General features: G+C 39.9%; 1 protein-coding gene across 6 annotated transcripts in view; it reads right to left on the reverse strand.

Moving 5' to 3' along the window:
• LOC113142781 (unconventional myosin-XVIIIa-like) overlaps positions 1-23,062 on the reverse strand; it is a 57,751-nt gene that overhangs the window by 21,942 nt on the left and 12,747 nt on the right. For all 6 annotated transcript variants that reach the window (XM_026328035.1, XM_026328038.1, XM_026328036.1 and 3 more), the window contains 25 exons: positions 22,925-23,012; positions 22,412-22,518; positions 22,148-22,324; positions 21,813-22,023; positions 21,572-21,714; positions 21,300-21,400; positions 21,079-21,142; positions 20,541-20,685; positions 17,681-17,851; positions 16,791-16,881; positions 16,224-16,416; positions 14,264-14,350; positions 12,534-12,672; positions 11,505-11,664; positions 11,219-11,405; positions 9,768-9,993; positions 9,513-9,622; positions 8,270-8,335; positions 6,697-6,825; positions 2,854-2,997; positions 2,542-2,631; positions 2,190-2,309; positions 1,950-2,067; positions 591-718; positions 177-331 (listed from right to left, as the gene is read on the reverse strand). In XM_026328035.1, the coding sequence (XP_026183820.1) occupies positions 177-331; positions 591-718; positions 1,950-2,067; positions 2,190-2,309; positions 2,542-2,631; positions 2,854-2,997; positions 6,697-6,825; positions 8,270-8,335; positions 9,513-9,622; positions 9,768-9,993; positions 11,219-11,405; positions 11,505-11,664; positions 12,534-12,672; positions 14,264-14,350; positions 16,224-16,416; positions 16,791-16,881; positions 17,681-17,851; positions 20,541-20,685; positions 21,079-21,142; positions 21,300-21,400; positions 21,572-21,714; positions 21,813-22,023; positions 22,148-22,324; positions 22,412-22,518; positions 22,925-23,012 (3,350 nt within the window). The remainder of the gene's footprint in view (positions 1-176; positions 332-590; positions 719-1,949; positions 2,068-2,189; positions 2,310-2,541; positions 2,632-2,853; positions 2,998-6,696; positions 6,826-8,269; positions 8,336-9,512; positions 9,623-9,767; positions 9,994-11,218; positions 11,406-11,504; positions 11,665-12,533; positions 12,673-14,263; positions 14,351-16,223; positions 16,417-16,790; positions 16,882-17,680; positions 17,852-20,540; positions 20,686-21,078; positions 21,143-21,299; positions 21,401-21,571; positions 21,715-21,812; positions 22,024-22,147; positions 22,325-22,411; positions 22,519-22,924; positions 23,013-23,062) is intronic.

The following is a 23,062-nucleotide window of genomic DNA, read 5'->3' on the forward strand; positions in this document are numbered from 1 at the left end:
CTTTAGTGTTCCGCCGAGTGGGTCAGAGTGTCTGTGCTGGGTAATCCAAGGAGAAAAGAGCAATATGTTCTCTGGAACTGTGTCTATGAAAGAAAGAAAAAAAAGACATATATACAGATAAACAAATGGATAGCAAGACAGAGAGGCAGGCTGGGGGGGGGTTAGTTGAAACTAACTTCTTCTGTTTCTTCTCCAGATCGTGGTTGCGGCTCTGCAGTCCCTCCAGGTGAAGCTTGGTGTCCTGCAGCTCTGCCGTCAGTTTCTGGCACTTCTTCTTCAGCTGCTGCACAGAGTGCTGCATGTCCTCATTATCTGTCTGCAAATCAGCCAGCTGCAGCATACACACACACACACACACACACACGCACGCGCGCGCGCACACACACACGCACGCACGCACGCACGCACGCACGCACACACACACATATACACACACACGCGCGCACACACACACACACACATTTGTATTATTCTATTATGACAGGTCAATGCATATCATTATTGTATTTACTGTATATGACTGAGTGTAGTCTTATATTAAATACATTTGTACTTTTTTAAGTGATTTGATATTACAAAAAGTTTCTTGCCTTTCTCTCAACATGTCTTTTGCTCTGCTGCTCCGTCTCCAGCTTGTCATCAAACTCCTGCTGGAGTTTCTTTTTAGTGAAGTCCATTTCACGAATGGCTCGATTGTATTTTATCCTCCACTCACCTCCTGGAGGAAAGACATACAATTCAGAAATAGTCTGCTGCATTTGGGTGTCTCCTGTCTTTTATGCAATCCTATCATGGGCATACAGAGAAAGAGGCTCAAAAGCTCAGAAATGATGGATGCTGTGGATTATGGACTGCACTGTGCTGCCTGTGATGGTTATCACATTCATGCACTGAAATAATATAATCTTTCAGGAAATAAAACTTCTTTCATCAAATCCTGACCTCATGAGGTGAAAAAACATGCAACAGGAAACTACAATGCAGCCTTTACTATTCATCTGTAATCTTGGATAAACCAGAGGTAAGAATTCAGGGCACACCACATTAGTAGTTAGAGGAGGACATGTCTAAGTGGCACTTTCCACAGTTCTTAGCCGACCCTAATTCTGAAACTGTCAGAGGCTATCAGAACTATAACAACGGCCAGGCAGACATTCAGGTTCAGGTTCATTTCCAAGCCTTATCATTTTAGAGGCTGTCCATTTCTCCTTCACATACCAACACCGACTCCTCCATCAGTGCTGCTCATTAGCATATATATAGCATAATGACAACTTGCAGGGCCACCGGCTCTGATCCCAACGATTATTTTCTCATTCATCTAAGAATTCTGATATGCTATGTAATGGCTTGTCTGCTGAGGTGGGTTGAAGGGGGTGGGAACAGCAAAAAAAAAAAAAAAAAGAAGGCTTGTGGACAATATGCTCTCAGCAGGAGCTCTCTCTCCCAGCAGGTGGAGACCAATCAGTAACAGGCATTAGCTGTATGCCTGGGAGCAAACATCTTAATCCCCTAGCAGTAAATTTCCAATCTTGAAAAATATACTTAACACCATTATGCAAGATGCACCCAAGCTTTACTGCGGTGTCTCCTGGTGAAACTGTCGAACAAAGCCATTCATTCCCATAGCTATAATTAGCATGAAGGAGATTTTTTTTTTTTTTTAAACTGTTCAAATAATCCTGGTATGAGCTGGTCAGTAAAAAATGCTTCAGTCCAGAGCTGACCTGCCCATTAGGCAGGCCCCCACAAGCTACTGCAAGTTGTCATTAGGTACAATTAATTAGGGAATTGAAAAAAAATGTTCAAAAGACACTGATGACCACGATGGTGATTACGATGAGAGAAATGTCACTGCAAGTCATACCCTCAAATAATAACATGGATGAATGAGTCTACAAAAACAGTTCACCTGCTGATAATATCTATCAGTTTCTAGTTCAACTAACCAGCATCACCGTCATCGTCATCCATCTCCCCATTGAGCTCTGATGTTCTCATGAGGCGAGCTTCGATCACCTCCATCTCCTGTGATTCTAACTGTTTCTTCATGGCATCAAACTTAGGCTGAAATTCACAGGTTCACACATAAATCAAAAAAAGAGCTTAACAGTCACATTAAAATGGGAATTTATGAACTTGTATGCTGTAACAGTGTGATTTTCTTTTATAATAGTGTGTATATGTGCCTGTAAATCCTTCAGGTCCCTATCCAGACGGAGCCTCTCTGAAGTCTCAGTCTCCAGCAGCTGGGATGCTGTTTCACTTGTGCTTCTCTCATCAGCCAGCTCTGCCAACAAGTCTGCAATCTGGACACGCACGGAGACGCATACACACACACACACGGGCGCACGCGCGCGCACACACACACACACACAAACACAAACACACCCAGGGTATAATGCAAAACTATAAAATACTCATCATAGTTCTTGTACAACTAAGTCATCAAATCTTTAACTGAAATGAAAGAGTAGAACTCCACCACCAGTCTCTAACACCACCCTCCCAGCAGGCATTGCCACAGGCGAAGGGACTCACCCTGCTCTCCAATCGATCTGTGTTCAGTCTCAGCTCATTTCGCTCTTTCTCCACCCTCTCAAACTTCGATTTCAGCAGCTGTATCTCCTCCTGGAGCACAGTAGACAGTTACACAGTAGTTATAGTTAGTGTAGGTTACATGTAATGTTTCACATTAAAGTGTAAATTATTAAGCATTACCAGAAATTTCAAAAATTAATGAGAGGAAGTGTCATTCTACAATGGTGGGTAGTGCATTTTAAATGTGGATTAGCGGCCATCTAGCTGAGAGGGATCTATAAGGTGGTGCATATCAGGCAGAAAGCTGCTCACGTCTTTGCTTCTCATCTGCTCCTCAGTGAGCTGGACTTTAATGAGGGGTTGGACTGTGGTGAAGAGCTTCCACCATGGCCAGTCCTTCACACCACGGTTCTTCTTAATGTTTTTCTGGATGCAACGGATTGCTAGGTCCTGAATCTAAACACATATATAGGAACAGTCGCCAAAGACACACACACACACACACACGCGCAAACACACACGCGCGCGCGCACACACACACGTACACACACACACACACACACACACACACACATACACAGGTGGTAGTGTAATATTATTATAACTGCTTATAGCTGTAAATTGACCTTCCAGTAGAAATAAGTTGCTTTACGATCAAAACAACAAACATAGTAAATAGGGTAACCATAAGTCCAGTGCACAGTATGTGGACCAAGACTATTGCATAGGGCTTCGACACCTGGTGGTCCATGGAACCAGCTCAGAAAAATCACTCAGTGGAGTAATTGCTTTACATAACTCATCTGCCGTTACTCGATCATCCACACCACTGATGAACAATATTTGAAAAACACTGCATTCCTCATTCTTGTGTTATATTGCTTGTTTATGGGCTAGCAGGCATCCCAAGACTTACCATCCTTCTCTGGAGAATTTTCTGCAGTCTGTTCCAAGGCTGGAAGCTAATTTTTGATTAATTAAATCAAACATGTTGGCAGCTAATTCCAAGTATTACACGATTTCCATGCTGCTTATGCATGAGGCTCTTGAGCAGCAGCAGATTATAGGCAAACCCAATTAGAGCAACACAATTCTCAGCATCAGGTACATTTTGCCCTGAAGGTACTCGCTATGACCAATTAGGATTTGTCACACAGTGAAAGCCTTAACATGGAGCAAAATGCAGCAAATCTCTGACAGAAGATTTAAACAGGTCTCACTTGTCATATTTAGTCTAAATTGAATAGAAAATAAACAAAAAATTATTCTAAACCAACACCGTGGATAAACATTTTAGCATTCATACCATATTAAGAGGGTGTGACAACTGTAAGACAGTGATGTGAATGAGGTTTGTGAGCCAAGATTAGGACAAAAACTCAGCTGTCAGTCTCATCTGCAATTTTCTACATTTCCATTTTAGTTATGAATGTGATATCATACAAATACTGTATACATATAAGTGTTCAGGCACATATGTCAGATATATGACTGCAGCACTGGCTAATGGCACTAGCCATTATGCCTGTAGCTTTACAATTGTTACAATTGCTTGTTCAATGCAAATAATGAAAAGAACATTTTTAGGGTATCTGAAGGACAAAACTCACAATACATTAAGTGGCAGCTGAGGCAAAATAACAGACTTTTAAAATGTCAGAGTGTCCCCTTGAGGAGACAGTTGAAGGAGAGAAACAAAAAAAACAAGAAAAATTGTGTTTTTGTCATTTAATGTCACATGGGCTTGGCACAGCATCACAAGGTTAACATGCAGGGGAATATCAATCAAGGGAACGTGTGACTTTCTGTCACATCCAAATACATCAACTAGCAAGTGTCTGAGAGGCTTCACCAAACACCAAATTACCATCTACTGTACCTGCTAAGACTGGATACTTCAAACGGTGCAAGAGGCAATAGAGCCATATCAATTTTCACAAGGGGATAACAGGGTAACAGTAAGGGTGCAAGTGTATGTTATTCTACAATGATTATTCCAAGACTGAACATCAAAACCCTCTGGAAATCTTCTATGTGGGAAGACAGAAATCTCACTCAATAATCCACTACAGCCCTGCTTCTGTTCCAGTACTCTGGTGTTGACTAACTCAATCAGGAGTCCTTCAGGTAATCATTGTTAGAAGAGGAAACTATCTATTTCATACAGCTTAATAGTAATAAATCCAGTACACTGTGCCTAGTTAATTAGTAGGTTAAAAAAAGGGAAAACCAGGGAGAAAAAGCCAGGCTTGGCACTGCTCCTCACTTCACTCCTGAGCATCACATTTTATTCTGACTGTAAATACTGGTATAAAAATGCTAAAAGCTTTGATATACAGATTTTTTTTTTTTTTTAGAATTTCACCATTAAGTTTTTTTTTTTGAGGAACCCTTGAAAAGACTTTGTGTATCATTCCATTACTGGACAGACCAGTGTTCGCCAATACATAATTTATCCCAATGCAGTAAATATCTGCACCAAACAGAATCAAACTGGGCCATTTGCTGTTTAGAGGGGTAAGATAGAGCTAAGCCCAAACAGCTTTTTAATCCAAAAATCTTATTACTGATCTGTGCTGACCTGTGATAGACTGGCGATCTGCCCGGGGTGTACCCCACCTCTCGCTCAATGTCGTCCCCCCTTCCCCCGACCCTGGATGTGCCAGGATAAAAGGTACTGGATGGATGACCTGTGTTGTCCACTATTATCATAAACTCTTTCAACTACACTGTGGCAATGATTAAAATATCAGATTTTCAGGCAGTTCATTTAATAAAATGTATCAACGTTTTTGTATTTACATTTTGGGAAAACCACAACCACATTCACTTTATTGCCAAGATCCCTTCGTCTTTGCTTAGCTCAAACACAGGGATACAGCTAGGCTAGGCAACACAATGATAGGATCATATGTCCTTTAAATAAACCCCTACACTAGGCTGAGATTGTCACCTAGATTGTTATATTCATAACAGGATGTTACAGGCTTGTCAACTTAATGTCGAATTTAACAGCAATAAAATTACAAGATAATAAAAAATAAAACTACAAAGGAAAAAAAAGAGTTTCATATCTCTATTATAGCTATATTTGCAGGGGATAAGAGGCATATGGGGACAGAGTGAAAAAAATAGCCTCTTTGTTAATGGATTTTTTAATTGCACAGTTGCCAGGCAATTTTAATGGTTTCTCGCTGTTGATGTTCTTCATGTTCTAGCAGAAACACCAAGCTCTAAGCCTGCTTCACTGTGTTAATAATGACCTTTGAGCCATAATTTTCATCCAACATCCATTACTAAATGGAAAAAATAAAAAGAAAAATAGTAAGAACAGCAAAGAGCTGAAGGTCTAAGTAATAGTAAAGGTCATACTGATTTACCTTATTACAAAAATTACAATTTTATAATTTTACTGGCATTATATGCAGGTGAACAAGATATTCACTCACTAACAGCATGTTGTAGGGGATGGGGGGCAGTAATGGTGATTCTGTTTGTGCTGGTTCATCACTAGCCAACTGAAGTGACACATTCACTTAACTAGTAATCACAGAGGGGAAGAAGGACTGTGGGCCTCCATACATCACAATGGGACACATATGAGGTCCACAGAGATGAACCCATCATGCACTGGGAGAAAAATGGAAGCTGGGTAAAACAGGAGGCAGCACAATGTCAGCAGCGCATTTGAAAAGGCAGCGTTTAAGAGGAGCACTTCAACAAAATGCGACAGAAATGAATGTGTCACCATCAAATACTTGATTGGATAGGATTACACTACAGGAGAGTCAGGGTTAGAGAACACATTTGTAATTAGTTGAAGATTTACAGCTGAGCTGGTTAGATCTACACCAAGAGCAAAGCAAACAGGACCTAAAATTAGCTTTGAACAAGGAACTCAACTCCTTGAGGACTAGACACCACAGCTTCTGAAGTTCCCATTCTTCATCTACTTTATTACACAATTACGGACCAATATAGACCTTGATACTTTGTTAGCTTTTGCTAATATCAAATGTACTTTGTGATTTGTACTGGAGTGATGATGTATATCAAACTTGTGACAGATAAATAACCAAACACCAAAGTCAATTTCGATATCCTCAGTGATTTGAGCTAAGACTAACTTCATCTAACTGGTGATGACTTGCTTACCTTTCTCTTCTTGAATGCTTGCCGTGCCAGGTAGCCTCTACAGGCAGCTTGAAACAGCACTAGATTATGTTTGGTCTGCTCGTCCCTCTGCTCCTCCAGCTTAGCCAAGGTGCCAGCTCTGAAGAACAACTAGAAGGAAAAACGAACACACACATAAGATTAAATTGACATATTAAGAAAGAGTAAAATTATTGAGAGATCATGTAATGCTTTATGCCAGGGGGATATTAGATTTAGTGTGAAGCACAAGAGCAAAATAAAAACAGAAGTGAGCTAAAAAGTAAATAAGTGCACTGAAGCAGTAAATCAATGAGAAACAGTGTAATCCATGGACAAGTGAGTCTTATCTAAGTGAGAAAGCTGTGATTAAGTTATTATCTCTGACAATCAGCCTTGTCTGTTTCTAATCTGGGCCAAAGGTAAAACACGGGTAAACAGCCAATAGAAAGCGGTTCACATCACGGCCTGTCAATACCTCAGAGGGATTAGCTACTGCAAATGTAATTCATGTATGATGGCAGCAAGCTATTAAAATGGATGGATGATGTCTCCACCCAAGGTCTCCCCACACAGGTCCCAGTGCTTTATAAATTACCAAATCCATATGTGATTTCTTAATAAAGCAGAAACTGGAATTGATCAAGCAGCTTAAGCTTCTCCCTACTGACAACCAGTAGGGAGAAGTGATGCATTTAATGACACTGATGAATATTACCTTTCAAATTTCTTAGTAGGGGTTGTGCAGAAGCTGTCTTTCATAATCATCAGATGCATGTTATATTTTATGTATAGCTATGCTGTTTTTAGACAGGTGGCAATTGCTAATGGCAGATTTTATCCCGTCAACCATGATTTTACTGCTGTAGGGTTATTTGGGGTTGGTGTAATTGGCATGCAAGTGAGACAGGTTTCTAAGATGCCACTGGAATGCTTTGTGAATGGCCAACTGTGCTTGTCTACCTCAGAGCCCATTTCACACTCCAAAGTGTGGCACCATGTGAAGCTGCCTCCAAACTACTCTTGTACCATGTGTTATGAAAGGGCCCTGTACACTGCACATATCTACGAGCATAAGTTCCACTGTTTTGTTTATTATTGTTTCCTTTGATTTCCTTCTTGGCTGATGGCCACTTTTCGGCTGATAGGATTAGCCCGTCAGTGTGCCAGGCAGCGTTTACTGTGATTACTTTACTATGGTCGTGGTGAAAAACAAAGAGGGCCATCAGTTGTGAGAATTTGCTCTAATGACCTGAAAAGAAAGAGGGAATTATGCTCACATAGTCAGGCAGGGTAGAAACATGCCTCTCAGGTAGCCACTAGCTTAAAGACTGCAAAAAGGAGCAAGGCTTGGCAGATCTCCGAAAGAGGATGGCAAGCAAAACTCAAAGGGACAGGTGTAATGACAGACACACTCCCCACGAGAGGAAGTGTCCTTTACAGAAATACAAGGATGAAAAGAGCTGTATACTATAGCTCTGTGTTTAGAGCTTTAAAAGGAGTCAAAGTGACAGCAATTCACAGCGATGGTTTATTCAAGCTGTTTATTTATTTGAGGTATGGCGGTATTACTCACCCTGCTCAAACCCATGTGGTAGCTGCTCTTCTCTAAATCCAAGGACTCCAGTAGCTCCTCCACAGCCTGGGCAAAGGCACAACATGTACACAAACAGACAAACAGACTTAGACTTTCAACTGCTGGATCCAGTGGGGACTACTACTGACAATGCAACAGTTCAGTAGTCCACAGCTCCCCTAAGTTGCCATGCTGAACTAATGGTACAGTGCAGTGTTTCCTCTTTTCTCACATCCATTCCCAACTGTATTTTCTTTTGAAAGTAAGACAGTAAGCTCAGGAAAAGTTTGACTCCCCAGAATCTCCCAACCTCAACCACAAACCAATTACAACTATTCCCCCCAGAATACACCTGCTCCTGGCTTATGCTACATGACCCCCCCTCCCCCCTCCCCTGGTGTTCCCGCCTCCACTGCAGCCTTAAACACATACAGCCTATGCAGAGGTACACCATTAGCTAGCCCGGAGCCTCTCCTAGCCGGTGTATACTGTAGACGTATTGTTGTCTCAGCCGCTTCTCTCTACTTGAGCCGCCACCCTGAAAGACCACATCTAGATTACACCAGGAGAGGTTTGCCATGAGCACTGAGGGGCTTTTGTTTGCCAGTGTTTCCACAGAAACTCAGCTACCAATACACTGACACAGGGGAAAGAGCTTTTCTCTCCCTTAACTCTATTCTTTGACTCTCTCTCTCATTTTTCACTAGAAACAAACCTGTGCATTTTTTTTCTCTCCACTGCATTTCAACCAGTTTCTCTTGCAGAGGAACAATGCACCATCACACAACACACCCTAACTTTTAACTTTTAAAGGAAAAAACGTCAGGTAAAGGTTTTTTATTTTACAATCATTATCCATAAATTTAAAATAAAAGCATTAAAGAGGGTAAACCAGTACAGGCCAAGAAGCAGGGAAAAGCCAGTGCAGCTTGTGTCCAATCCCAAGATTACAAAAGATGATAAGCACATCTACTCAAATAGTATTTGGTAGCTTTGAATGCAGTGACGCACTTTCTAAGCCAGAATCCTGATCTGCCTCTTTAACAGGCGTGGTACTGATAAGGTTAAGTTGATTAGATCATTACAATAGCCCTGATAAATGAAGGTTTATTTCTCTGTCAGTGGGCTGCTGACAAATCAGGGGCAGATGTAATGAAGCTGCCTCTCAACAACATTAATCTTGACTGTGCCTGGCCACTGGCGGAGCTGTATATTTTACTACCTCTCCTGTTGACTGACTTACTCTCCTCTCATCCTTCACAATGTAATTCCTCCCATGCTTCTTGGTGAGGTGTGGTGCCAATACATCGAAGCGTCGGCGAAACTCAGAGAAGACCAAGTGATCGGGGTAACCTGTAAAAGTTGGTAGAGAATAATAGATCTTTTGTTTTTTTTTTTCTTTTTGGGGGTGTTGGGGATGTCTATAGCTTGAAAGACATTAGCATACTGTTTTTCAATACCTGTCATTAGTGTGAGGTGATTGTACTGGCTATCTCACCTTGCCTGTAGATCCGGAGAGCATCAAGCAGCTTTGAGCCACGCAGCTGAGCACGGAGCAAGGCTACATCTAGCTGCATTAAGCTGGGATCACCACTCTCCCCTTGAGCCTCACATTCCCCTCCTTTGAACAGGGATCCACTCAGGGCCTTGAGGGCATCTGCCTTAGGCAATATGCAGTGAACAAAGTGAATCCTGGACCGCCGCACCATGTCAAGGACAGCATCCTGGAAAAGACAGAGCAGGGTTAGAGGGCAATGTCATAACTCCTACTGACCAGCAGAGTTGTTTCTTCACCAACTGTTCTGCATACTGAAATGCAGACCCTACAACATGTCATTTAGTAATTATTTGTGTTTTAATAACAATAGGCAGCTTAAATCTGACATCTTAATTCTGTACAAAGCTTGAGAAAAACTCTGAATTCATAAAATCTAAATTGTTAACTAGCCTAAGGTGAATTACAAGGCTCACAGTTTTTAGTTTTCACAAATGTTTATTGAGCAATTCCCACATTTTCAAATTTTAGACCCATGTTAATACAAAAGTTGCCCATTTTTTTGTTTTTTTTAACCTTATCACATCATATGGTAACTGTCTCTCTGATTAGTATTTATGGATTATTCTAGTAGTGCTGAATAAACTATTTTCTGTCACAAAGTCTTGCTAATCCTTTTCATTTCTTTGTATTGTGCTGTATTACTTTAATTTAAACTAGGTTTAATTTTAACAGATCAGGAGCTTTAGACATTATGTCCATGTTTGAGGATTCCTCACTCCACAGTTGACATCTCTAATGATGCCTTAATTAACCATAACATATTTGCCATGAACAGACAGCAGGAATTTTTAAAACAGCCTGGCACCGGTCTTTGTCGATGAATGTGATCTAGGGTTTTACAGAATTATCCAATATTGATATTGTTGTCAAGAAACAGAGTTGGAAGCAAAATAGCTGCAGAGCTGTTCACACAGCACACCAACACCAGGCCTAATATCACCAGATTTATCTATGGCTGCAGCCCAAATACTGGCCTTGATCCCATCCATTTTCTTTAAAGCTCTATAAAGCAATTTGAGACTGCTACTATATAAGGCCTTAAGTAGATTCCAAAACAAATTTACAGCTATGAGCCTTGATATACTCTATCAACCTTTCAAATCCCTATAGCTAAACATTACCGACCAAAAAAAAAAAAAAAAAAAACTGAAGACTGGTATCTCAGTGGGTTTGGCAGCAGTACTACATCCCAAGGACTCAGTTGTTTCAATGCTAACATCCACACCTCCAGAGAATATTTGTCCATCAGGGAGCAATTTTGGACAAACAAATGTATAAACAAGACAATAGCAGTTTTTTTTGCTCCTGAATGCAAAACTTCAAATCACCAGTGGACAAATACATAAAAATACAGTTTTGAATGACCGATTACTTTCATTTTTTCCTCTCACCACTTGAAGCTTTATCTGGATACACAAAGACTTCTTCTTAATAGCAGCTACGCCTGTGGTGAAGGTCATTCTCATGCTCGTGGCTCGCCGCAAGGACAGCTGGGAAACACCTTCAAGGCCCGCAATGGAGCCGGATAAAACAGAGGCTCCACCTGCTCGGCTCATGCACAATGAGCTGATGATCTTCCTGCAAGAGATAAAGTACTCTCAGCCTAAGGTTCCGCAGTTAATCCACTAAGATAATATTCTGAATATACAGTAGTCCTCCTGCATATGTGATGCTTACTTTTGGGAGTCCTGCAAGAGGCTTGTAGCATTTGTAAAGGCAGGGTTCAGCTTGGCATAGTTCAGCCACCCATGGGCATCATACTCCACCCAGTCAGTCCCATGACTGTGGCCCAGCAGGAAATGACTATCCTTTTCACTCTTCAAGAGGAAAGTGTGACCTAATGTAAAGGCAAGGTAAGGTAAGATGCACTGGATCATTGTACATATGCAGAAAGATGACAAAATAAAATAAATCTAATCACTTTCAGGAGTTCATACAGTAATTCATACAATCCTACAGTCTGTATTAATGGTTGATAATAAATAAATAAGTTGTAAGATGGATCCATCTCATCTTGACTGCTTTGGTATCTGCAGTATGCCACAAACCTACAAGAACTTTACTGACAACAAAAGTCAAGCTGCTCCTAATGGGGCCTATGAGCCTGTCTATGCAGTTTTAGAGTGAAATGTTTAAAACTATGATATAATATTGCCATAAATAATGCAATGGTCTGACTAAAGCATGATGTGATAGACTATCAAGAGATGGTGGTAAACTATAGAGAAAATTTGGCCTCCATGAAGAATATGGATCAGAAGCTTTCAGCTGTATTTTTAGGGGGATATCTGACACTTTTTTCTCTACTGAGTCGTATTAGGTGTTTTTTATAAGCTGTAACCTTGGAAGGTATTGCCAAGGTTGTCAACAATATACACAAAAACAATTTCTATGACTCATCTACAGTTTAATCTGTCAGATACGATGTATTACATCAATATGAGTCCATTGTCCATGACACAAAATCTTCAGTAGAGGATTATAATAGGTCTCAGAGACTATAAATAAAACTTTAATATTTATGCTGCAACAGAAAAAAAATATGGCAACAAAAATAATAATCTATTTCTTCTTGCTTGTATTACATATTGACATTAGCTTTACTATATCTGTTCTTTTCTTTAACGACCCTTATCAGAGGGTCAAGTCGAATTCTTTTGTATTATAGTCTGAGTTTCTGTGCATGTGTTGTGGGCCTCTCCTTGCCTTTACTCTCTCCCTCAGCAGGTCCATAGTAGCTAAAGAGACGTCCCAACAGTGTTTCCTCTGATCCCCCAGGCTGCAGTGCCTCCTCCTCCATCAGCCACAGCAGGCCCCGTGCCTCATCAGTTCTTGCTGCCCGTACCTGTCAAATAGGACAAACACACACCCACAAAATTTCAATGTACTGTTTTACCTTCTATCAGTGGCCTGATCACTGTGCCTTCAGCTTACGTCACCCATTTGACCCTCATAACTAAAAGGTCTGCCTCAAAAATTCTTTTTTACTATCAGTCCCCCATACATACAACCAACCTTCTTGCCCAAGTACACAAAATGAAAACAAGATAATGAAAAGATTGTAGAAATGACACTTGGAATATTAAGAGCTGGTGGTTTGCTGTATGTGAGACAGCTGTGACGAGCTTGATATTTATAATAGCATTGAAATTATAGTCCCAAAAGCATTTGTGGTCTGTGTACCCTTCAGCAGTTACTGTGATAATGGTATCAATTTAGCATTTCCTTATAATGGAAACAGAAACAAAACTTGGTTCATGAATACGAAGAGTGGCAGAAGAGAAGGGATTAAAAAGTAATACAATTAGTATTTCAATTAGTGCAAACATAGAAGAGAAAATAAAACACATCTCAGCACTGATGGTCATGGAATTAGCGCATAAGGTTTTTGTTTTCCTCTTGTATGATATCAACTAGATAAATGTGCCTATTATAGGTGCACATCTCAGCTGCCAGAATTAAACAGCACACTTTGTGTTTTTGCATATAAACTCATAAGTGCAGTTTTTGTCCAAAGACTTTTACTGTAGAATAGGCCACTACTGTTTTGCGGATGACAACGAGGTCCAGAAGCAACAATGACCATAAGGTGGCCGACTTGGTTAACATGGCTCTGGCCTAAAACAACACCATCAACTTAAGAACTAAACCCACTAAACCAAAAATAGTTTTAGCAGCTATCAGGAAGTTACACTGGAGACATCCTTATCAGCAGTGAACACTACACTGACTCAAAATATAACAGAGTCCGTCTGGAGGAGACATATGACAACTATGAAGCTTGCAATGAACTGAGCATTAAGGTTGTTTGTGATAACGGACATCTGAGCTTTTCATTCTCGGCAGCAGCTCTTCAGAGCTGACTTTAGAAATGATTTTGAAGAATCCGTGCTTATATATTTTCATTTAGGTTTTAGTGTGATTCACTGCAATTCAATGCTCCTGATGACATTCCCATTAGAGTGGAAACCCTTTAAAAAGTAAAGCACTCAAACCAAACGTACTGGAATTATACCAAAGTGATGTATGGCTCTCTAAACACTGCCACTTCTGTTTCCATGGTGCACATCACTGGCTGCAAAGGCCAAACATTGATTTTCTAATGGTTCCTGCCCGGGTCTTACTTCTCTTTTTCAAGCTTCTGCCAAATAGCACCTTCCACCGTTTAGAAACTCACTAAAAGAAAACTTCTGATGCTTAAAAATGATATTCATTACTGAATAAAAAAGGGTGCCCAGAGATTAAATGTGAAAATAGATCATGAAAGACATGCAAGTCTCTCAGGTGTTGTGAGAGGCATTCAGAGGCAAGTTATTACACCAATACCAGATTTATGCATGAAAACACCGAGAAAAAACAAGTGAGTATGCAAGTGGGAAATGCAGTATAATATCAACACAGAAATGAAGACAGCACATTAAAAACACTGAACTTACTAGTGCTTGGCTGGAGGCCTGGTCCACCACTGCCACAGACAGAGATGTGCTGTGTTCTGTGTCTTCTAAAGCAATTTCTATGTTTTCCTGCAGGATGAAAGGAAGATTGACGGACCTTTTATTAGCCAATAAAATGATTGATTATCCAAGAAAAATAAAAATTCCTACAAAGATGTATTTTGGACAGAAAACTGTTTGGAATTACAATTTTAAAAGCTATTCAGCAGCTGTTTTGCTTGTGGTTCCCTTCCCCCCAAAAAATCCATAGTCCTGAGGTAGTGCTCTCAGACTACCCAAGAACTGTGGAGTTTGCACAAACTTGATCCCATGCTTCCATGAGCCCAGGGAGACATAACTTCCTAGTGACCCTGGCTCACGTGACATGGATTATCACAATTTGGTAATCCACTGCAAGGAATCCCAGACAGAGCTGCAATGATTAATGGATTAGAAGGTCAACAGAAAATGAACTGGCAAATATTTGGTTGGTTAAGTGTTTCTGTCATTTTTTAACTAAAAAGACTATAGATTTATTTCCCTTTTGTAATACATATGACAGAAAAATGAATATATTTTTGGGTTCTTGACTGTTGGTCTGATAAAATATTTAAACATTTAAAAGATGCCACCTTGTACCTTTTCAACAGGGATTTTCACTTGCTTAAGACAATTTATAGACTTAACAATTAATCAAAAGCCCCATCTACTCGGTAACGAGGCAGAATTTCTCCAGATGAGAAGAGTCTAACGCAGGTCATATTTTAAATGCCGAGTACCCTATTTATGTATATTGCAATAAAAAAACTATTGTATATTAGATGTAAGAAAACTAAAAGCCACAACAAATCTATTATAATAACAAGAAAATCTGCCATTTCCTTTGAATGTTTTTTTCTTACAGATAAATAGAAACTGTAAAAGATTTCATTACTGTTGCAGATGATAACATTTCTGGGATAAAGTGGAAATAAATATGCTAAATTACCTTCACCAGAGCAAAACAGGCATGCAGCAACTCACAGTGACAAAGCACAGGCTGCACTAGAAATGTGGGAATACGCTGGCAGTGCTAATAGTGCGGCTATGACAGATGTTCAAGTTGTGTGAAGTAGCCTAAATGATTTTTGTTCTCTGCTGTGGAGAGTCAATATGCAGACGAAATACAAAAACCGCTGCAGCACTCAACAGCATATAGATTGAAAACATAAAGCACACTCCTGTTGTGTGTATCAGAGTTTAACCTGCCTGTCACTGTTGATACAGTGTGCTGTTTTAAATGAGTTTGACCCAGTTTTCAATGACAGCTTCACAGCTTCTTATATTTTCAAGATGTATTGACAAGAGAGAATTACACTACACAGATTTATGCAACACTTCATTTCACTCCAATTCCCATTTTCTCAGCCAGAGGATGTGGGTGGGAATGTGGGTGGGAAATCCCAGGATCGTTGTTCGCAATATTAAATACGTTAATACTAATACGATCAGAATTTATGAAAGAAAAAAAAAATTAATATTTAATCTTAAACACTTTAAAGTTTTAGGGATGACTGTGCCCATTTAGTATGGTCCAGCATTGCAGGACAGAATTCTAAGAAGGACAGAAGAAGAATAGTTCCTTCATCAGTGAGCAACACTGCTGTGCAGCTGGGCGTGTCTCCCAAAGGCAGTTGTGAGTGACTTTACTTTGATCTCGGCAGAGGAGGTGAAGACTGGCATCACTAATGAGAAGGTCTAACACATGAATTACTTTGGCTTGTCACAGCTTGTGACAGGTGGGAGGGATAGTGTATCTGATGTGTGAAAACATACACTATTGGAGATGATGTATTTGAGAGAAAGCAGCCGACACAGAGAGAAAGAAAGATGTAGGCAGAAGAACGAGACAATAACAATCAGGCTGTGTGTGTGTGTGTGTGTGTGTGTGTGTGTGCGCGCGCGCGCTGCATCATTTCCTTACGTCTTTGTATCTCTCCAATTCTTGAATGAAAGAACGCTGATAGAACAGGGTCTGCAGACGTTCCTGAGTGTAGTTGTGGCACAGGTCCTCAAAGGTTGCGCCACACTCACGCTTAGCCAGCCTGGGGTTTTGAAAGCCTGGTGTGTCCACAATGAGCAGAGAACACAGGGCGTGCTGGCTGGATTTCAAGGCCCTGAAGCACAAAAAGAAAACACACACGTACACACAAACATTAACACTGGTATAGTTCGACACTTTTTATTGATTACAATCCCAGCATATAACCCTAGCTTTAACCTTTATCCACCACAGGACCAACATAACTCACACTATAAATAATCCTTATTTTATTGTAAAACCCAAAACCAAGTCTTAAAGTCAGAATAGCCTTTTATACCCCTCAAATACCCATTAAACAAATTAAAAACCGACATTATCTGGATGAGTATTGCATAATCTCCACAGAATTACGTTAGTGTAAAATTTCATTCAAGATGCCAAGAAATATATCCAGCCAAAGTAAATTTGATACAGCTTCAGTTAAGTACCAGAGGAAAAAATACTAACCGGTTTATTAAAGAAATGAGGATCGTGAAGAGTTCAGAATAAAGCCCCGATGCCATGGCCTCTAAACACTCCATGGCTGTAGCTTTGGATCCTGGTATGAGAGCATCCAGACAAAACAAATCAGAACTAGCCAGTTCATCACAATATTTCCAACAATATAACATGAAAACCAAATGAAATGTTTTCAGCTAGACTAATACTAAAATCACCCTGTTTGCTTGTAGAAGCATTGTATTTGGCAACATTACGACCAAAGGCATAAAGCATTCAAACTAGGCCTGAAATTGTTTCTGTAAAGCTGTGTCATTTAGGACTCAGGTGTTTCTGAACTGGTCAGATCAAACAGTGCACACTCATCTCTGTGCCTAGTGGCAATGGCCACCTGTTAAGCTTTCCTAATTTATTGCACTATCATACAAAATAGTGTGATATGGATGTATGTTCATATGTGAGGGGAAATGCAGTGAAGGTGAATCAGAGGCCAATTCTGTCTATTCCTACTGTGACCGACAGCTAACTGCATCCTCATGCCCTTCAAACTGTGTTGCAGTCTTGATGGAAGTCAGACGATCTGCACATTTGAAAAATCAATGTGAGGCAATTATGATTTCAAGGACAATGAATGAAGAGTGGTTCCAAAATTGCTTGTCCCGACAATTGCTTGTGTGTACTTATCTGTCAATAGCCATTGTAAAACTGTGGTATTCATTACTAAGATAAGCTTTACTTTCTCCAGAGCATGCAATTTCCCTCAGGTGATGAGCGGAGCTGTACGTGTGTGCATGTGTGTGTGAAAACAGAGTGAAAGTGACAAAGAGGTGGTGGGGGTGGGGGTTTGGGAGGGGGATGAAGAAGAAAGAATCTGTTGGTAAATGTGGTCTGTGGAGTACCTGCATCTGCTGTGCCATTTTCATCTGAAGCCTGGCGGACAGCGCTGGCTCTGGGCAGGGTGCCCTTGGCCTGGTGCTTGAAAATGGAGGAGGAGAGCTCCTCCAGGGTGCAGCCCAGCAGGTAGGCTGCCTTCTGGGCCCACTCATGACGTGCAAATTGTTTCCTGCCAGCTGAGACACGTGCATGAAAACCTCCATTAGCCATTCTGCCAACTACCCCAGGCACATGACTAGCCTGGTAGCTTTGTGACAATCCTGTCGCTGACAGGGTAGGATTATATCTCTGGTCAAGCTGACACTGACACAGCTGGTGACAGCATGCACTAAAAACATCTTCAGAAGGTTGGCAGCTTGAACACACTTAACTATTGTTGAAAAAAAAAAGACGTATGCTTTATGTTCAAAAGACGTCAGTGAAGTTGAAGTGCTAATTGCCCCTTTTATCGGCTTGAGAATGAAAGCAAAACTTATAAGGGGACCAAATTAATTTATTTACATAAAAAACTCCTTTTGGAAACACACATTTCCATTTAATCTAACGGCTGAGTGATGGAAACATGCAGATATGAAAGCAAGCTTCAGCATAATCCACCATGAAGTGGTATCTACTTTGACTTAAGAGAGAAACTGGGGGATTTCACACAGAGAGTAGTGGGATCTCTCTGTTTCATCAGCACTGCAGAAGCCCTCTGTACTTTTTATAGTGATAAGCGGGACTGCTGTAAAGCAGACAAGCAACTACATTTTTTTATTTGCTTTAATGGATATTCACCACCACAATTATTTTAATCCCAGGAGAGGAGGAAATCAGGTTTGTCAGTAAAGCTCAATAATACTGAATCAAATATATATAAGAATGTATGACTCATACACACACGCATGCATGCGTATATATATATATATATATATATATATATATATATATATATATATATATATATATATATATATATATATGTTGCTATATATATATATATACACACACACACACACACACACACACAACATAGAATTTTTAGAAAACTCAATTCAGAATTTCTGATGGGTCCTATAATTACTTCTAGTGGATTAGAGATCATTGCTGCCCTCTTGTGTCACACTATGAAGCTGCACTGCCAATGAACATGTTTATGATCATTGTGACAGTAAAATACCTCACATCAAGAGTGTTCTTTTGGGCGTACAGTATTTTAATGAATGAATTCAGTAAAATCTAATTACAATCATTGTGTTGAGCCTTGGTCCCTTTGATCGCGTTATGCAATTTTCCTTCATGAAAAACACTGTGTTTAAAGGGAGCACAGAAGTCCATAAGTCACCCACTAATTTGAAGATCAGAACAAAGTTGTTTAGTGTCTATATTCCCAATAACAGATGCTACACAGGATAATATTCATTGCTGAAAATTTTAGAACTCTTCCTGGTGGTTTTATATTGCCATCAAAAAGTCTGGCAGCCAGCTGGAGGCGATCACTGAAAATAATTTGGCAAGCAATTCTGCACGACTGACTGGCAATTACAGCGCCGACAGACAGTGAAAAGTGAACAAACATATTAAAAACACAAAATACAGAGCTCCCGTAACTGCGATTATACAGTCCCTGTTATTTCAATGTTGCTATTTTATTCCAATATACTGTGATTTGTTAACAGCTTCCAAATCAGAGATCACGCTAATTGACTTAAATTGCAAAGTATCATTTAGCTTTGTTAAATATTCAGAAGACATATGTACTAAAGAGCTTTCTAAAGAAATTTCTAATTTCTAAAGAAAAAAATATATCCAGCCAAAGTAAAAGGGTATACATAAGAGAGTTTAAATAATATTATAAAGAAAAATTAAAACTCTTGAAGTTCATGGAATCTGTCTTTTTAGATGTAAATAAAGACATTTAAATCTCTGCTTGGAACAGCAACTATCTAAAAACACAAAAAATGAAATCCTTGAAAAGCTTTTCAAAAGGACTTTTCATACTTAAACCAAAATATGACTAATACTATCCTCACCAATAATAAAAATACTTTTGGCAGCTTCAACCTTGTGAATGGGCAGATATCTAATTTTAATACAAAGTCAAATGCTGAGAGAGGCAGGGGAAAAAATAAATAAATAAAAAAAATCTGTCTTACGTTAGGTTTCATCATTCAAATAGCTTCAAAGACAGGAACAAATCCTGATGTTTAAGAGAACCGCTGTTCCCATTAGTCTTCTGATGCATTCAAGATAAAACGTCTGTTAAAACTTAGGACCAGATTTTTGAGTTTTTCGTCTCAACTTGAGTTGAGAAAGTGTGGACTACCAATTAGACTCTATTTTTTTTGGTGTTGCAACACAAATCACAGTTTGCTGATTTATAATAATCATTGATAAGGATTAATAAAGCTGATCTGACAGAGGTTCAGTTCTAACAGACTGCTTCATCTGCTGTATGGGAGCAAAGGCAGGATCAGATCTGCAAGATGAATCTGTGTGGTTCCTGAGTACTGATACAGTCACCCAATTTTTTTTTCTGCGTAAAATTTCATTTCAAGCTGTAGTGTAGCAGTCTAACAACCTGTGCACTGATAACCTTCGAAGTGCAAATGCATAATTCATTCATCTCTATTACAAGTGTCTTGCATCACACAGAGGCTGTTACCTACAGTGAAATAATAAAGCTTTACATTTCTGTCATTACATAAATGGCTATTAAAACTGTTTTGGACAATTTAGCGTGTTCATTATGTACTGTAGCATTAGTGTTAGGGTCATCCTTTGCATCTTTGCTACTGTTATGTATTCTGTTGGTATGCATTATTCACAATAGTATGTGATGCAGCTGAAGAATAGTAAAGCAAGTGATGAATTTAGCAAGCTTACCCTTAGTGGCCCCTGCAGCTCCAAGATGGTAGATGGCCCCAAGAATGAGCCAGAAAGCCCTCTGCTCATCACCACTGATTCCCAGAACCTTCATGGCTGCTTGCAGCTTGGAAAACTGCTGAGATGCTCGCTGCTTATCTTCAGTCTGACAGACAGCACATGTACATGTATTCAAATAAAATTCCTCTTTGAATGATTAATAATAAGATGTCTTAGGCATGTTATTGGGAGGTTGATTTAGCTGTCAAATTATAGGTTTAAACAGGATTAGCTAAACTAACAATATCTGCAGAGGTTTAACAAATTTCAAAATACAACTTCTGACCACCTGTCACTCTTATGAAAATACAATTTTTGGATTTGCCTGTTACAAGCCAAAGCAAAATATGTCAAGGCTGATTGATGTTTTGAATGTCCATATAAGTGAGTTATTTTGATGTGAGTAGTTGCCGAAGCTCATTATGGCACTTTTCAGTTCCTGATTATTATTTGTTTTTTTCCATATGGGTCAATGTCTCATTAAAAAGGTAGCACTTACCTTAGTCTGAGGCATGATTCCAAATGTATTGTTTTCAGCAAAATGGTTGAGATGTAGCTCAGTTCTGATGAACAAATGACAACACAGAAGTTGCCAGTTTGTTATATTTGCTATCATGTGCATCAATAGAACTATGTAAGATGCAACATGTTAAGATATTAATCCAGCGTAGAACTGTGGTGTGTTGTACATTTAATTGGCTTAATAGTATTAATCCTGACCTGAGAGCGCTATCTACTGCAGCCATCAGGTAGTAGAAGACATGAAAAGTGGACTCTCCCTCTGGTCTTCTTGTCACCCTCGTCTTCTCCAGAAGCATGGTCTGCACGGCAACAGCAAAACAGGAAATTTACATGACAGAAAATATTATATTATTTATTGGTGACACTATCTACTATTTGAAGACACACTGTCTGAGGTCCTAAGAGGTATCCTTAAACGAGATATTTAGTAATGGAGCACTAATAACTTAAATAAATGTCTTTATTTGTACCTGGATTGAGGCTGAGGCCACCAGGCCTGATTGGTCAAAGTCCAAGGAAACAATATGGGAGAAGCGACTAGCATTCCCATTCATGCAGGTAGAAGCATTCCCAAAAGCCTCCAAAACTGTGTAGACTGCCTGCCATTTCTCTGCTACAGTCAACAAAGAGAAACACAGGTCTCTGTAGGAAGCAGCAAAAACATGCACTTGACTCGTATTTTATTTTGAGTTTGGGACTTTTTCAACCTACTGGAGAAGGTTTTGTTGGCACTGCCAGCAATGGTAACCAGATACTGGATGATGTACTGACAGTTGGTGGTCTTGCCACTACCACTCTTTCCCAGTAAGACAATGGACTGATCCTGGCGAGTGGTCAGAAGGCTCCTGTAGGCAGCCTGGGCCATGCTGTAAATGTGAGGGGCTGTGTCTTCTCTTCTGCAGCCCTTGAACATTTGCATAACCTGGAAATAAGACAAAAAAAGTGAAGGAGAGTAGAAGAGACAAGTGCATCACTATAAGTTTACTTCATGATGATTACACTTTTCCATAAGTGATGTCTCATTATACGCTCAGGCTGCAGCCTACCTTCTCAGAGTACATCGAGGGAGTGCTAATGGGGTTAATGACCACCATGTTTGGACCAGCGTGGGTGTGCACCAGGTTACCACCGTAGCGCTGCCGCAGGGAGTGCATTACGCTCGACTCATTTAAATACTGCAGAGAGGCCAGGTCCTCCACTCGGTCAAACATCGGAGGGTTTGCCTAGTGGTCAAAGTCAGAGATGGTCACATGCTCACCTAGAGTCATCCCTCACTGATAAGGTTTAGAGTTGATTTGATGATTAAATACCTTCTCTATATCATCTTCATCCACATCTAATAAAGATCCATCACTCTCCAGGCGGATTTTCACCTTCCCCTCTGGCAGACTGCCCACCTCTGTCTTCAGGAGAGTTGCTGCGCCACCACAAAGCAAGGCGTTAATTTATCATGACATATGGTTTCGACCTGAATGCAAAAGCTTCATCTTGTCTTACATGCCTGATAATGTGTGGCAGGTATATCTCTTCTAATAAGGGCTAAGCTTTATTAAAAACCCAACTCAAGCATCTACAGTTAAACATCTAATTAGTCCACAGTAATGACATACAGCCTGATGTAGAATGGAGTAATCTATTCATTTGCCTTCTTTTAGCATCACAATTTCAAAAGGTTTTTCTATGGTTCAAACAACTTCAGCCATAAACAGACATATGCACTGGCACTGACAGCAGAGCAAATTGAGAATTTGCTTAAAAAGCACTAATCTTAAAAACTTAACAAAAGGTCCAAAAGCAATTTAAATGCAGACATTTTCACTAACCTAAAGAAAATCCATCCTTGTGGACAAGCCATACTTTTTCTGTGTTATACCAGGATCTCTCTGCTGTTATCTGCTCCTCAGTCTTTCCCTGTTAGAATAGGTTCATTATTATTATACATTAAAAACAGTAAAAATAAC

This window comes from Mastacembelus armatus, chromosome 14 (genome assembly GCF_900324485.2).
Source record: "Mastacembelus armatus chromosome 14, fMasArm1.2, whole genome shotgun sequence".
In the NCBI taxonomy this organism is placed as follows: Eukaryota; Metazoa; Chordata; class Actinopteri; order Synbranchiformes; family Mastacembelidae; genus Mastacembelus; species Mastacembelus armatus.